Source organism: Bacillus rossius, chromosome 1 (genome assembly GCF_032445375.1).
Source record: "Bacillus rossius redtenbacheri isolate Brsri chromosome 1, Brsri_v3, whole genome shotgun sequence".
Classification (NCBI taxonomy): domain Eukaryota; kingdom Metazoa; phylum Arthropoda; class Insecta; order Phasmatodea; family Bacillidae; genus Bacillus; species Bacillus rossius.
Window position 1 is genome coordinate 280,114,258 of NC_086330.1, and position 18,095 is coordinate 280,132,352.

Below are 18,095 nucleotides of genomic sequence, written 5' to 3' on the forward strand. Positions count from 1 at the left end.
CATTAAAGCTTAAAAAAAATAATTTTTAAAAAAATTAGCCAGGAATTTATTTTGAGGCAAGATTGAGAAAAATCAACCTTTATATTAAACAGATAGTGTCTGCTGGGTGTATGAGAATCAACTTTAGTAGTACTCACTCTTGAGTACCAATTTTTTCAGAGAACAGATAAAACAAAGAATAGAATCAATCCATCACTAAAAAAAACTATTATTCAATGTCTTGTTTACTGAAAGCATTACTATTGGACAGATAAAAATATTACCTATATTAGTTTTTTTTGCTGCGTGAGTACAATTGTGTTTCTATCATGCACATACGCATATGAAATACATAACATAGTAATCAAACACATATTTTTTACTGATGTTATCCATTGGGAAGTTTTTGAGTATTTTGTGGGGAGGGAGGGAAGCAGACTGATGCTTAACTCCGGAACCGAGAACCTTATGGCAGCCATCGAGTGTGCTGAATACAGAATCCTTTCAGTGGACGCGCAGGTGTCTGCTGACAAGTGGATGGTTCGAGCGTGTGACGCCACTCACACGAAAGCGTCCACGATGCCCTTGTAAGACACCTCCCCCTCCCCCTTCTTTAGCAGCTGCAGGCGGGTCTTCACCACGTCGAAGGGGTTGACGAGGAAGGCGGTGGTCGCCCCAGAGGCGCAGCCCGCCAGCAGGGAGCACCAGAACACCGCCTCTCCTGGGGACACACGCCACAGGGGGGACGTAAAGACGCAGCGCAAAGCCTCAGTTCCGCAAGAGGGGAAGGAACCGGAAATAGATTGAGCTTGATGTCCGGCCTGCATCGAGGTCATTAGAGATATAAGAGGTTGTGTTGGTTTAATAGTGTATGTACACCTACAGATATATAAGTGTGTGAATATATACATACATATATCTGTTCTGTTTGAATTATTATCCTCTTAACGTATTATAAATGTGTTTGCCTGACCTTGAGGCTGTTAACAACTATGTTCGATAATACACACTTATTATTATTAATATCCTTACTATAAATATGAGTCTGACGTAACACATCCACAGAATTATTGAAATAAAAAAAATCAAATTATTATTTTTTTAACCATCATACTATATTTTGATATGGCTCATATGAATTTATGAGTATTGGACATCATTACACATTACCAATATATAAAGTTAAAGTACTTAAATAAAACAATATCATTTAAAACAAAATATCTGCTAGCTCTGTAAAATATTTAAGCAATTTTTTTTTATTGTAAGAAGACCCATTGCAACTGATTGAAGATGATGTTTTGTTCAGTCTAGAGAATATGGTTTAGCCTCATGATTCTACCTTTGAATATATATACTGTATAGAAGTTGCCAGCCCAGGTTAAAATTTCTAATACGGTTTTGAGGTAGTTGGTTAATTCACCGCCGCAATCGCCACCATCTCTAGGGCATCGACTTGTGGTGGTCCCTAGCGGACAAGTGTCAAACTCTTCAAACACCCCTTCCCCCTCCCGTTGAACGACCTTGAGCTGCAGTGAATGATAGGTGGGGGGTGCGGGGAATGACAGCGGGCGACAGTGCTGTGCTCTAACGTGTAAATAACAACTAAGACGATACAGGGCATTACGGCAGCGCACTGCAGCGGTGAAGTTCCCAAGCTGCTCATCATACGCTTCTGAAAAACGTAGAGTAAATCCTATCCACTCGCGACTTCTATACAGTATATATATTCAAAGATTCTACACACAATAATTAGATAAAATATACTTGACTAAGTTCAGGGGAGGGCAATTGGAATACTCTGTTCTTCGAGGACCTCTGGTCTTGTCCCCAGCTGGTTCAGGATGTGCTCCAACTCTCACTGTGAAAGAAAGTTTAGAACTACGACCCAGCAAAACTATTTATTGACGGCGACTCAGCTTGGCTCCGCACAGGATTGGTTGGATATTCCTTAAAATGGGTGTGTCTCACCAATGAAGACAGGATTTAGCTGTACAATTGAATGTTAATTAAATAAGCAAGTGGTAATGTCCGAATAAATATTAGATTTATACTTTAAAATACATTGTTTTATATGGAAACAAATACCAACGCAAAGCGCTCAGAAACTATTAGTGGGACCAAAAACATCATGCAACGTTTACGCGAGAGGATTTTTTATCCAAATTTTGACACCCTAAAATATAAGTGCGACGATTATGCGATAAAAGAGGGTAATTGATCTTTTAAAATCATTGGCCAGTGAGCATCTAAGCTAGGAAGAATGACTAAGCAACCTGGCTTCCTACTAGGCAAGAGAGTTAATACTCAAAGACCATAGATAACGAGTGCTGTGAAGCGAAATCAGTAATAAATGGAATAATAAATCTCAAATTAATATTCAGCAAAAAAGAATACAATCCCAAACATAAATAGCAACTGATATGCTATGAAATGAGCCTGGGTCGTCGCAACATGCACAACTCAGTACTTAAATACATGAAAGAAAAATATAATTATTCTTATTTAACTAAGGCATAAATGAGTATAAACTTGTAAACATGTCTCAATGTTTACAAGGTGATGAAAGGTGCCAATGGAAAATTAACAGGATAAGTTGGCGGGGAGTAATGGGTGTAGGTACCCTAAGAAAACTCTAAAGCACACAACAATGTTTGCCACTTGTAAAACTCCAGGTTCGACCCTCAATAGCCTTGGTGGGAGGCGAGTGATCTAATCACTCAAAAGAGGGCTATTGTACCATATTGAAAAACCCTTTTTCTTTATTTTTGTCCATAAGAGAGCATTACTATGGCTACCATATTTTGAAGGGTAACTCTCCAGTTGTTGCCTGGTAATGGTCCGGTTTGTTTGGCTTCACTTTCGCTAGCACATGCTCCAAATTGTTTGAGGACACACGATGGTGACTGCATGTTTACACTGAAAATATTGTATTTACTCCAATGTAAGATACATGTGATCTTAGATGCATTTCTGTTTTAATACAAGTTCTAAATAAAATCCATTTTATAGGTAAATGTAATACCAGTCTTAACAACACAATTTAGTAAAATCAGGAAAGGAATCTGTTACTGCTTTTGTTAGAAACCATCCCAGCAGTTGTCTGGCGTAATCCTGGGATGGAAGACGGAAATGGCTTGACTGTGGTTTGAATGTGGTCCTTCCAAGCGAGAGGTGCACATTTCACCGCAGAGCCCCTCCCTTGGTTAATATGTGTACAACTATCTCAGTTTTTTGAATAAGCTACTGCATATTATACCGTAGCTACTTTTAAGCATTATTACTTGTGAAGATTTGGTATAAAGACAAAGTGTTTCATTACATGTATGCAGGGGCGCAACAACTAAATTTTCAAAGGGGGGGGGGGGGGGGGGGGGCAATATACCTTTTTATAAAGAATCATCGATCCCCCCCTATTGAAGCGGGGGGTCCGGGGGTCCTCTCCCAGAAAATTTGTATTTCAAGGTGGAAAATGGTGCTATTTAAGCAGTTTTATTATCTAAAAATTAATTACACAGCACTTTCTTTGCCCCTGTTTGCCCCCACTTCAAGGTTTCAGAGGGGGGGGCAAAATACCCTTGCCCCCCCCCCCCCCTGTTGTTGTGCCCCTGCTTGTATGTGCATATAAAAGCTCATGATGACAGGATCTTGAAGATCACATTGGGGTTCAAAATATTTTAATACAGAATCATTATTTATAAATAAATGGTATTCGTGACAAAGGTTGGATTCAAACCGTCATTTATTGCCTCACCATATGGACATAACCTCTCGCTGCCCAAATATTTCGGTTCAACCATCAAGATTTCACAACCCAGCAAAAATGTGTTTATTTCAGTGCGATTTTACTCAAATTTAAGATGCAATCAATTCTAAGATGAATCCATTTGATATTTAACATCTGTGAATAAAGTTCACTTACAAATGTAAAATGCACTTCAATGTAAGCAATAATTTGTAATACATGAATGGGAGATTTTTAAAACCATAACATATTGACTATTGACAGTAAGTATTATAGTTGTAGTCATTCCCAAAAATGAATTAAATTTTAAATGGCAATAACCTCACAGAAGAAGCTCTATGTAGCAGCCAATCACTTTTAATTTTAAGCATTCCATGAAATTATATAGGTACATGTATTTAATGAAGACTAATTTGGGAAATTAAATGACATCTGTGAAACGTACTTCACATTTCATGCCTGTCATGACTGAATACTAAATTAATGTTCTATTAAAAAAAAAACTTCAGCAGACAATGACAAAAATGAAATCATGGATACTTACGACCTTGCAGTAGATAATGATAATTTATTTCCTTTAATCTTTCACCTGAATTGTACGAACTTTTTCTCACTCAAGTATCAGGAAACCAGAAGGTGGAAGAAGGTAGCAAGCAACAAATGTCAATCTAAACTGTGTAGCCTGCTGGATAGACTTCTTGGGAGTGAGCCCCAGGAGCTTAGAACAGCACTGCGATACACGGACCACCACCTCCATGCAGAGATTCAAGAGTTTAAGTTTAACTCTCGCACTATTGTATTAAATGCAAGTCATAAATGCATCAAACTCAACATTATGTAATAAAGAACAGATATTTTCTCTTCAAATATCTTTAAAAAATATAGAAATTGAAAGTAAGTAGAGGCTATATGCCAGTTAGCCAATCTAATGGGTGGGAGTATTCTTTCCTCGCCCGCCATACATTCACACGTAATTATTTTTAGCATTACGCTAAAAAATACACTAAGTAAACTACAGGCCCATGCAAAATTATCCCATAAAACACACATCTCACCTGTTGATCCAAGTGATTTTAAAAAGTGGAGGGTGGATCTCAAATAATGTGCAGAGAGTGAGTTATAGTAACTTTATTTTCTAAATGTTCTGTATGGTAGAATAATGGCAGGGCTGTTTTTTTTATTTAAATATTTAATTTTATAAGTTCAAATTTAGTAAATAGCACCCAAACGTATTTATTATGTTCGACCACGGACAATTTCCCCCCCCCCCCCCCCCTTTTCTTTTTCACACGACTTCAGGCTGTGTCCAATTGGCCTGAAGTATAAACTTATATAAACTTATACACACTTGTCCCTAGAAGAGACATCAAAAGGACTGTCCAAACTGGAAGTGAAGTTTGCAGGTATGTGAATAAACGAATCTGTGTACTTCTCATGTACTTTCGAGTAAAGAAAAATGTCACCATGTTAACAATTGTTTTCATATGTGATATTTAAAAAAATTAAGAGATTTCAAGACTCGTAAAATCATTTACATTTTACATTTTTACTAGCATTATCAAATATAATAAAAAAATTGTAAACATTTAAGAAAGTTTCAATGCAGTTTTGCTAGAATAAAAATTATTTATTGAAAAATAAAATGCCAACCACATGGCTAATACTGTTTATAGAGGCCAAAAACTGTACATGTCCGAACAGCTTCAGTACAACACAAGCACAGACATGCAAAATGAAGGTGCCTAAGTATGACCACTAGGATGGTATAAGTAGTTTCCTGTGTGTTCAGCAAGTATGTAAACTACAGTTACACCAAAAATATTACAAGGTAAAATTTTAAAAAAATTTACTCTTAAATTGTTTAATTTGTTAAAAAATTTGTTTGCTTATGATGCATGTAAATTTTGCTCACATTTTTTTGGAAAAGACGTGGCGTTGGTAGGATTGGGGAGGAGGGGTTAAGGGTAAATTGCATAACCTTATACTTCCACTACTGAATTCCTTAGCATGCCTATAACCACCTATAATTCATTTTTCATTACCTAAATGTACAACTTTTCAAACCACATAGTAAATTTTAAAAATCATAAACGTTACCAAGGCCATAACTGCAAACATAATCTGTGGGTATTGCATACCTTGAAAGGATTTCATTGGCGATATACTTGTAATTGTGCATATTGCATAACTTGTAGTAATGTTTTTATTGGCAAATACACTTGTTATTTTCATCCTATCAGAGAAAACTCACTTATTAAATAAAATATCCAAACCTACTGTCGGTGAAACTAATCTGCTTTAACGAGTTTTCACAAAAGCAGGACGTCTTTCCGGGTCACCCCCGAACAGGTGCGAGAGACAGAATTTGAATAACTGGCTAGGCCAAAAATTATGACCAAAAAACTGTTATTTACTGGGGAACGCAGATTGCGGGCAAACGAAGGTACCTGTAGTGAGCCAGGCTCTTCTGTAGAAACCTTCAGCCTAGAAAATGCAGAAAAAAGTTACGAGGCACAAGGGTCAGTACAGTTAGCACATGGGACCAGCTGAGAGGCGTCACCTGAGCCGTCCTTCCTCCTGGGCCCCAGTGCGTTGAGGTGCGCGAACAGCGGGAAGTAGACGACGGAGAAGGACACGTCACGCAGCATCGTGGCGCCGATGCCCTTGTAGAGGCCCAGCAGTCCCTTGGTGCGCAGCAGCTCCAGCGTGATGGCGGTGGCCGACAGCCTGGGCACGGCCTTGCCGCCTGCAGGGAGCAACCACACAGGGCCGGCGCGTCCATACAGGCGAACCAGGCAACCGCCCAGGGCGCCAAGTAGCTGGGGGCGGCGCAGCACGACACATAACAGCTCATATACTATGTTTAACGATTATTGAAACTAGATGAAAATAGATTTTTGTAACAGTTTGGAATGTTTATATTGATATAAGTAATTATTCAAAGTCCACCGTGACCTGTTTAACATTTGTAATAGTAATAAGTAAAAAAATTAAAAAAAAACACAAGCCTGCTTACATTTAATTGTTGACAAAATCTTAGGCTTATGTGATGTATTTTGAGGCAAAGAAAATTTTTTTGGTGTGTCCGGGCCGGGGGGGGGGGGGGGGGGGGGGGGGATTTAAGGTTTTTCGTCTAGGGCGCCAATTTACCTTGCACCGGCCCTGCAACCACAGCCCTCACCTAGCCTTCTACACTGCTTTACCGGTACACCTGATAGTTGTGGTAGGGCATACCAGAATTACATCAGAGTGCAATATAAATTATTGTACGATGACTGTGAACACGTGATAAATTATCATTCGCTGTATGTGTGTGCAAGGGAAATTTGTTATTCCCTAACTTAACTAAAACTAAGTGTGTTTGAAGGAGGGGCCTGGGTTACGAAGGGACCTAGTAGCATCACAGGCCAAAGCCAAAACACCTAGTCATGCTGGGATTAGCCATGCTGGAAAAGGGATAGCATGCATCATGTGCTAGGAGAGGATTGGCCAGCCATGGCAGTGATTGAAGCCATGACTATCTCCCCTATATACAAACTATGTTATGTTGGGCTCAGACACTGAGCACAGACATGCCAATGCCAAAAGCCCTAATGTTATATAATTTTTTAGGTAGATTTATGTTTGTTACATTCTAAAATTTATGTAGTTTATGAGTTTAAATTTTCTTTCTCTAAAATTCGTATGATAGTACTTAATTTTAATATTTGAGTAGTTTTTTTTTACATTTGTTAAGTGTTTTGCATGGCTTTTTTTCTTGTGAAGTATTAAGGCTTGATCCCACATGCCATATTGATATTTTTTCTTAATTTTCTCATCATTACTATTTTTTTAAGGGCTCCTTTCCAAATTCTAACACAATACATTCTGTGTATTTGTGGTTCTGTCCCCAATATTTTCAACATATATTATTTAAATGTAATGGATGTAACAAGATGTGCCAGTTTTTGTAATTATTATCATTGCACAACTTTTTACACGCATTATATTACACTTAGTGAATATATGTTGAAACAATTTGTGGCAGAAAAAAATGCAAGAGAGGTATCAAGTTTAAATAATAGAAATAGCCCTTAAAAAAACAAGACAGCATGTGAGACGATGGTATTTATATTTATGTTCCACACAGTTAAAATTGTAGACTTTTTGAAGGGCTAAAAAAAATTATACAATGCACTTATTGCTTAATTAGCTGGCAAAGTTGAATTTTTAACTTTTTTGTGCAGTATGGATAAGTAGTACTAATTGGAATAAATAACTTTTTTTTTTTTTAAGTTTAAAGGCATTGCTAGTGGCTACTGCATGACATAGTTGAAATTTCTTTTCAAAAAAATTTATTTTGTTTAGCCTTTTAAATTCATGAAATATCTGAGTTTTTAAAAGGCGAGGTAGTATAAGTTTTTTTCTGAAAGAAATTTAACCACATCACATAGAAGACAGTTATAATGTCTTTAAACCCAAAAAGTTACAGTTTTATATTCCTCAGTCACTAGAGCGCAGTAAATGTTTTTCAATTGTTTTATGTTTATTTTTTTCATGCAAGTTTTTCAAACGGATACTGGAAACTCAAATATCACGAGTGTTCTGTTGTCGCTCTATGCTACCAGAGGACACAGATTGGAACAAAAAGTTCAAGTTGACCAATGCATTCGGACAGGGAGATTCGGACCATCGCCCACACCACACATGATTTCAGAGGGTCACGTGGACCAATCAGCAATCAGTGCCCTTCAGACACAGTTTAGGACATTGCAATTGTAGACGGGCCTTAAGCCTCGAGGCACGAAAAACAGCCAGCACGAGACACGCACCATCGGCGGAGACAGCCGCTATCCGGCCAGCGTCCTGCAGCTGTATCTTGAGCAGCTCCATGGGTGTGGTGATGATGATCTGGCACAGGCCCGCCAACCCCCCGGCTAGCATCTCCCTCGCCAGGGGCAGCCTGCCACTGCAAGTACACATCAACAGTAGATTGTGTGCACAAGGTTAGACCAACATGTTTTCCAGCCTACTAATTCACAATAGGGCATAAGACGATCCTGAGCATACAAGGGGGGAAAATATATCTTATTGATCTGTAAACATCTTAGCTCTTTGAATAATGCATTGGTAGGAGTAATTTCGTGAGAGGAACGGAAGTTGACTGAAACGGAAATATCTAAACACGACACTACCATTTGTACAAATCCCATAAGTCACGAAAAAATTTAAATGGCGGACCTGCATGCTTCATTCATGTATGTGTGTGTGTGTATGTGTATGTGTGTGTGTGTAGCTTAAGTAAATATCTCAGAATTTACACTGTGCATAGGTATTAAAAATTAAACTAAGGTAGGTTACCCTAAGTTCGCCACCTTAAGAAACTTTTAATTTTAAAATGTGGAAATATTTTTTTGTCAAACTATGTAGGTATTTTATTGTAAAAGAAATATATCAAGGCACCATAAAATGGATGTGAAGCCAAAGAATACTGTATGCGCACTTGTATACACATAAAAAATTGTGTGTCTACAAATGGCGAACTTAGGGTACATATGTACCATAAGTTCGCCACATGATAATCAAATATAAAACATACAAACTGAACAACTACTTCCAGTACCTATGTAAACATTCTACATGCGGTTACTTAAACATCCCACTATACTTCACATGTAGGACACACAAATACTTGTTTGTCATGTTTGGTAAGTCCAACACACTCTTCATGCACAAACCGTTTACACAAACTGCAACCCCTCATGTCTATCACTCTATCTTCTTTGCACAAAAAGCAGTACCAACTCTCTTGATGCAGTGATTTCTTAGTTACAGAAGATCTTCGAGGTGAAGTGTAAAGTTTTGTTGGATTTTCTTTGGAACCAACAGCTTTGGACTTCTTGGGAGGATTCTTCTGGTTGTGTGCTGATGGTGATGCGGAGAGATGGACATTTTTGGAGCTGCAGGGAATGGATTGATTGTTTGAGTTCACAAACAACGATTTTTGCACTTCTACTGCTCGACTGTTAATTGCTGGATGGTTTCTTTTGGCTGGTTGGACATTTCTGGCAGGTGTACTAAGGATTTCTGAGAATAAGACATTCGATTGCTGGTTCCGAGTACCATTGTCTCCATGCGAGTTATCACTGTCCCATGCACTGCTATTATCTGTTTCTTCAGAGTCATTGTGTGGTTCATCCTCGTGGTGGTTCCGTATGGCTTCTTGATGTTGAGCTGGCTCAGGAAAAGGTGGCAAGGTTACTCTTGGTACTGTGGTGGTTTCACTTGGCGCGAAAGCTTGTTCCGGAATTCTGTTTGGATTAAATGGGAAAATTCCACAAGCTTCAAATCCAGCTTTAATATTTTTTGGAATTGTAGACTTCTCCCATACGGGTGAAAACACATAACCAAAGCGCTGCTTGTTGAATACTCGATCCTCATATGTTGTCCAGAATTTCATAAGTTCCTCATCCCAGTAAGCTTCAAATGGGCCAAAAACTGATTTGTCCATCGGCTGGAGCTCGTGGGTGGTGTTACTGGGTAAACATAACAGTGAAACACCCACATTGTCAGCTGCCTCGACTATGGAATAATCTAAGTGACACTTGGCTCCATCCATGATTAGAAGGCATGGTCCTGCAGACTTGTAACGGCTGAAGTGATGCAGCCACTTCACAAATGTTTCAGATGTCATTGAACCCTTCGCTGTCATCTCTACTACACTTCCAGCTGGCAAGTTGTCAGCCCACTCTGGCTTCAAGTGTTGTCCCTTGAAAAGGATCATAGGCGGTATAACATTGCCCAGTGCATTGCCACATGACACAATAGTTACATTTTCACCATGTTCTTTACCACGGAAATGTACTCTCCGAGAGCCTGTCTTGGCAAGTACGAAAGGCTGTCGATGTAAACTGAGACGACAACCTTTCTCATCTACATTGTAAATTCGTTCAGGCATGTGTGCAATATCAAGCTTTGTCATTACATCCTTCAGTGTTCGGAAGTAATCATTCACTATAAACTTATTTAATTTTTGTGCCCGAGCCTCATTAAGATGTTGTGCCTTCCTTCTAGCGATTTCAGGATGTCTCTGGAGAAAACCTTTAAGCCATTTCCTGCCAGCATACCCTTTCATAACACTGAATTGCTGCTTTATCCTATTTTTTTCGCAAAAGGTGTAAACACATTTCCTTAAGACTTTAACAGTCAAGGGAAAGCCTACATCTGCTAATCGCGTTATTCTAGCAACCAACTGTACTTCTTGCTCACCTGTCAGGACTGTAGGGCGTCCATTTTTCTTTTTGTTCCAAACTTGAGATTTGACATAACCTCCTAATGTTCGGCGCGGTATGTTATATCGCTTACTTGCTCCCAATATACTGATATTCTTGCTTCTGATCATGGCCAAAGCCTTGTCCAAATCCTCCTTGGACCATTTGCAATATTTTCCACGCAGAGTACTTTTATCCATGGCCTGAAACAATGTTTTAAATACCAGCAGTGAATAATGGAGTTTATAATTATAAAAAGAAACAAGTAAAATATAAGTTCATGAATGTTTTATTAAATAACTACACACTCCAAATATTTATCCAAAATTATGAGTTATTTATTTTTTAATAATTTTAAAATACATAAATTAATATCATGTAATTATATTTACCAATGCAAAATGATTTTCCACCTCTTGACACTTTTTTAGGTATTGAGTAACTGACAGAGGTAAGTTTGTCATACTGTTCCTAAGTTCGCCACATAACATGCTATGGTGGCGAAATTAAGAACACATACACGATTTTCTAAAATAATGAACCATTAAACATTTTTTCATAAATCCACACAACTATTTATTTCATCATAAAGTACACAGAAAACTCTTTTAAAATATATATGGAACTTTAAATTAATTAAAACGATTAATATATCACAAATGGATACTTACAGAACAATTTTTATATCGTGATGAGCATTTTCTACAATATGGCGACTATCGCGACACTGGCAACGGAACTGCCATAGATGTTGTAAAGGTTAAAGCTTTAGAGGTGTAAATATATATGCTTGCTGCCACCTGTTGGCCCACATCAGTACTTTTTTTTTTAGGGCAGGTGGCGAATTTTGGCACACTGGCGAACTTAGGGCAACCTACCTTATATAATAGTAGGTACAGTTATAATTTAATACTTTATGTTACAGTTTACAGTCATAAAAATAAATAATGACACTTAAAAAACTACGTTAAAATTCTAGCATTACAATTTTTACCACCCTTAGTTAACATTGAAATGTAGAGAAAGTGCAATGTTCTTTATACTGTAGAGACTAACGAAATTGTTAACCTACATATATTCAACACCATGAAAAATAAAGGTTTTCGTGATTAAATTTTTACTGTTAAATCCTAAATGCTGAATCAGCTCAATAAAGTAAAGATTTGTTTATAGGTAGTATTTACAGACTGATTTCTGACGTTTAAGCAAAAATATAGGTACTTAGGTTATAATATACGTTTTAAAATGTTAAAGGTTGTGTTTAATGAATCTAATAGAAATCAACTTTAAGATTGAAAAATAACCAACCAAATGTTATATATTTCTGACACCATGTTTTTCCAGTACTTTTTTAAGTTATTATATCTTGTTATGACTGTTCAAGTTCATAGAATGAACTTCAGGATAGTTTCACTGCCATAAAGTTTACTTTGGCACACCAATACTCTTATTACATCCCCCGATGTTCGCAAAAGTTAATGTATAGGGGTGCATGTTTACACACGTAGGGTCTTGATGATTTTGGCTTGAGAATATAGCTGTTTCTGTATGCATGCGAATTGGACTTTCGACCTGTTTAATTTCCGATGAGTACCTAATGCTAGATTATCTTATTGCATTTCTGGTTCATGCTATAATTTCACCTTAAACAAACCTAAAGAAGTCTAACCTCAAAAACGCAGGCTATGATAATTTCGGTCTAGGGAGAAATATCACAGGTTCAGCGTTTGAGGTATTAACATATGACACGTTCGGTACTCCTGTTGTTCGGCTAGCCCTAAGCAATCAATAGTACCATCTTGTCTACTCCTCAGTTTTCATAAAAGCTAATGATTGATGCTACCACATTTCTTTTATTACATTTAAAGTACCTACAATTTATTTATTTGTGTGGAAAAGAGTTAGTATTGAGTTGTGCAATTAACTTTATAAGTATCATTCCTTTTTTTGTGAACAGTGTGATTGGAAATATAAAAAAAGACGTATGGACTTAAGAGATTAGCTATATATGTGTAATTTATTTTTTTTATGTGAACAATGTGATTTTAAATGTCAAAAGAACTTATAAATTGTGATATAGACTTTATAAGTGTAATTTATGTTCGATTGGAATGTTTTTTGTTCTTTCATTTTATTCATATGGAGATCATAATTTAACATCATGCCAAAAATAATCATAAGACAAAGTAGATAAGAGTGGTATTATCAAAGGCAGCGCGGGAATAAACCGCCAAAAGAGGCGCCAACAAGTATCACTGAACGGATACAAGAGTACAGGACGCGGAAAAACACTTTTTTTTTTTTTCATTTGAGATAATGCACGCATATCTACTATTCTCAATTATTATCTCTTGTTCAATAAAAAATACTAATAATTTATCTCCATCTATAGGTACCTAACAAGCAAGAAGTTTCACTTCTGTCCCGCGTGGACTCCACATACATTTTTTTGATATTACGGAAGCATGGTGCAACAGTCAATGAGAGTAGTTTTATGTCATATGCGAGACTATAGAGCTGTTTATATTCATCAATCAAACTGAGACAAGAAACTGTCGCGTTATTACAATGCTCAGGTGTGATTCCTGCTTCAAATATTAATGCTATTACTAATAAAATGTCACTAACAATTACTGTAAATTAAAAAACATTTCGTAGTTAGAATGGTTAACTATAAGTTTTACATTACTCAAATTAATTTTTATGTTGACAAACTATGTTCACAAACTGCTGGTGAGATGTCACTGGATTAATCAATTGGTAGTTAATATAGTTATTATTCACATTGCCAACAGATGTCGGATACTGCGCGACACAGGTCAAGTGCACTGTCGTGTGTGGAGTATGGCCTGCTATTGGCTCAGGGTGACGGTCCACCTCCGTGGCGAAGCTGAAGGAACAAGGTCCTCGGCTCGAGTCCAGGGTGAGGTACGGGGGTACATTTGTGATCGTCTAAATTAGTCACTGCCTTTTCACACAGTCAAAACAATCGTCAAATGCAAATTGTATGGCAACTGTTCCTTACTGTGTAGGTATACAGTTTATGTAGCAAAACTTTATAATGTATATCTTCGTAATTAAAACATATTTTGGTAATTGTGCAGTTTAAAACCACAAACACATTCAATTGCCAACTTAGCTTTAATATTTTATGTTAAAATACAACTGGATATGTTATACAGAAAAATTTCTACCAGGAACAATGTGCCTCAAAGATTTATACATATTTTAAAAATCAAATGTATTTAGGTAATTATACAACTTTGCATCACAAACTCATCCAATTCCTTTCTTTATTTCAATAATTTGTTTTGTTAAAATAAAACTGGATACACAATAAGTAATAATTACCAATTGTAGGCCAATCGTGTAAACAATAAGTAATTTAAGAGTGTGTGGTTCTATTGTTGGTAATAAAATAAAAATGAAAATAAAAACCAAAGCCTGAACACAAACAAGCGCATGTGCACAATCTGTCTAATTATTTCGTTTATCTATCTCTCTCAGTTCTCTTTTTAATTGGGGCGAAGAACGAATCATCACACAAAGAGGAGAATGAAAATGATCTCATCAATGTATTGTATATAGCATACTGCTCTCTTTATATCTCTTTGGCCAAGTACTAAATCTCGTCCTTTTCGCGTCAGAAACGTTTCACAACAATGTTTCAAGAAAACGTTGCATTAAAATTCGTCCTTGAAATGTTACTCCAGTGCTGCCAACCTTTTGAAACATATTTATGCTACAACTCAGAAAAAAATATGCTATTTTGAGAAAAATTATGCTACATTTAACCAATTTTCTTTTAAGTTGTTTATTAAGGTATAAAAACATTGCTTTTACGATGCAAAATAATAAAGCTGTAAAATGTTTGCCAAAAATTAATATTGCACATAAATAATGATAATATGCATTATTATAAATTAATATCCATTTGCTTTTTAGTCCAAGCTGTTTTTCTTTACACACACACATACCTATTAATAGCCAAATAGAGCTAAGGAAAAGCTTCATCCTCTGTACTGCTGTCGTCAGCAGAATTTAGAACATTCACAGAAGTCAATGTACTGGTCCTGGGATACAAAGATGTCTTTGTCATGCGGCCAACCATGCTTTTGGTTGGAGTGAAGCCTGTACAACAGCCAGACATCTTCACTGTTTGTCTTGCTAGAAGTGTTCCATTGATCGTGGAAGTAATCATTTCCCTACAAACGATACCGCTTTCAAGACGTCACTGAAAGATAGCAGTGTGTGTGGCTGTGTAATCAGCGATCCCAGTCCTTGCATGTAGCACCGAAACTGTTATCTACTGTATTTAGTTACATTTGTAGCTTTTGAACTCAATTCTTTACAGTTCATTTTTTCTTAAATAAAGAAATTATGCTACTTTTGCGTAGCATAACTGGCTTCATATGCTTCATGCTACAGAAACAACAAATTCTTCTACATGTAGCATAATTATGCTACGGTTGGCAACACTGCTCTCATCGTGCCCATAGAAGTTTGACTTCAAAATAAAGGTCGTTACAGCTTGCTGCTAGTGAACCATAAATCCCTATGTCGATTAACGGCAGACTGACATTATTTTCCCTTGCAAAAAATTACCTTTCCCGAGGTCGGCACTGGCTGCTGGGTTGTTCCTGCACCTCCACATTGCAGAAGGCAACAGTGAACCTTCACAGACTCACATCGCCTAGTACGGTCCCAGTCACTTCACGGTGATATGTATATATTTGTAAACTTAAATATCACTCATAACATTTTACTTTACAATAAAAAAAAGTAGTATTACTTGCCATTATATTTTAGAACATAATATTATCATCATATCTCAGGAAAAGTCTAAGTTATCACAACAAAATAAAGATTAAATTAATCCCAGTGTCACATGTAAAACTTATTTGATTTTCAAGTTAATATCATCAGCTGGTTTTTGAGTTAAATCTTTTCATACCGACAGACTAACAAACCTATTAAAGTTAGGTTTGGACGGACTGAAGCTTAATTTCATTTATATATATATATCTTCATTATATTTTTAGTAACAAAAATATTATGCTGCAGTACGAAAAACCCATTACAGAAAACCATTAAGTACTCACTCGCCTGTCGGAGACAGATGATGCCTGAAGAAGTCATTCGCTGTCAGTTTAATGGCTTTCTCCGGAGTTATCAGCAGGATGTTCACCCCTGACCCTGAAAAATGACAGCGCAGGGTAAGGTGCAAGAAAAACATTTTGATGTGTAACATCTTAGCTCTCTGAATACAGCATTTTGTAAGAGTAATTTCGAATTTCCCGAATGCGACGAAAGTAATGGGAGGGAAATGTGTAACAGTGCTGCCATCTGTGGTAGATGGCGCGAACCATAGTTCACAAAGCCGGGTTAAGTATACTTTTTAAAAGTCTTTTTCCTTTTTATCGGAGCCATTACATTAAAAATTTTATAATTTCGTTCTGCAAATGTAACAGTCGACGTAGCTGCTCCGGTAGCGAATCCTAGCGGCGGGTGCTGTAAATACGTGTGATTCGCGTCAAGAAATGTAGCCTAGTTTAAAATACAAATGTGCGTATTTATTTATCACGATCGGCATTATTTTTAATAATTCTATGTTAAATTGCGCGTCCAATTTTCGTATTATAAGTGTATTTGCAAAATGAGACCCCATGAATTTGCTGGTTACCGAGGTGAGATGTTACACATCACTGCCGAGTACTGAAAGACTCGAACACATTTTTTTTTCTTCATTTTTTTGTTTACTTTTTCATTTCGTTGTAATTTTTTACGTCCTCAAAAACATCGATGTTATTGGTACAGAGCCAGGCTAGACTGCACAGTCCTACTCACACTCTACGGATAGCAGACTGTTCATTGGCTGCAGCTTGTGCTAGACGCCATCTCCGTGTTTCTCTGAACCACTCGGGCTTCACACGACCTGTGGCTAAATAGGTACTGCCACTGGCCGAGGTCTTCTACATATCGCTTGACAGGTTGGCGATACTCCGATCACACAATACGTACACACGCAGTGTAGTAGTGAACTATATCGGAAAAAGGTAGAGTCCCTACCTAATTACTACAGATGGAAACATACAACTCAAATTAAAAATTTTGGTTGGAGAGGGAGAGGGAGAAGAATGACACCTTAAGGCGGACGCAAATGGGGGATTGGGGAATAAGTTACGAACATATTTAATTCAGTGAAGGCGGTATGTTATTTATGGTGACGCAGAATGAGCTGTCACCACGCCTGGAACAACAATCTACACAGGAAGTGACTCATGTTGAGATTAGCAATGTAACAGTCAAAACCACTTGTTTACGACTTAAGATTTTGAATAGAAAAATTCTAATTTTAATTATTTTTCTATATTTTTCCTTAAAATTTCCCGTGAAAACATTTCTGTATTATGAATTACTGTATGAAATAAACGGTCATGAAATATGGTCAGATATCTTTATTCCAGCGTTCGTCCTATTGAGCGATCTAGGGAATCCAAGTGGAACAAGGATCAGGACGGTTGTGTCATGGTGCTCCAGAGTGTGGGTCTAGTATCTTACCACTGCACCGCCTCATTGCACCGTTCACACTGCTAAGCGCCCTACACACTAGCGGATTATGTTCGCCAACTTGACTCGGTCTGTTGGTGTAAGGACTTGCCGGCCTCTGTCCGACCGAGCATTCTCGTCTGGCAGTCTCATAACAGTTCCCTTCCAGCCGGGCCCCTGACCGAGCATATCCACCAGTGTTGGCAGGCACAGCATGCTCGTCTAGCAGTCGGATAGCAGTTCCCTCCTAGCCGGGCCCCTGACCGAACATATCCGCCAGTGCGTGGCAGGCACAGCATGCTCGTCTAGCAGTCGGATAGCAGTTCCCTCCCAGCCGGGCCCCTGACCGAGAGTATTCGCCAGTGCGTGGCAGGCACAGCATGCTCGCCTAGAAGTCGGGTAGCAGTTCCCTCCCAGCCGGGCCCCTGACCGAGCATAATCACCAGTGCGTGGCAGGCACAGCATGCTCATCTAGCAGTCGGATAGCAGTTCCCTCCCAGCTGGGCCCCTGACTGAGCATATTCACCAGTGCGTGGCAGGCACAGCATGCTCATCTAGCAGTCGGATAGCAG

At 37.8% G+C, this 18,095-nt stretch overlaps 1 protein-coding gene across 1 annotated transcript in view; it reads right to left on the reverse strand.

Moving 5' to 3' along the window:
* The window catches only part of LOC134527645 (mitochondrial glutamate carrier 1-like), a 113,162-nt gene that overhangs the window by 16,123 nt on the left and 78,944 nt on the right, over positions 1 to 18,095 (reverse strand). The window contains exons 4-7 of the mRNA XM_063360508.1: positions 16,077 to 16,170; positions 8,536 to 8,672; positions 6,285 to 6,470; positions 544 to 700 (exon numbers count right to left, since the gene is read on the reverse strand). Coding sequence (XP_063216578.1) covers positions 544 to 700; positions 6,285 to 6,470; positions 8,536 to 8,672; positions 16,077 to 16,170 — 574 coding nt within the window. The remainder of the gene's footprint in view (positions 1 to 543; positions 701 to 6,284; positions 6,471 to 8,535; positions 8,673 to 16,076; positions 16,171 to 18,095) is intronic.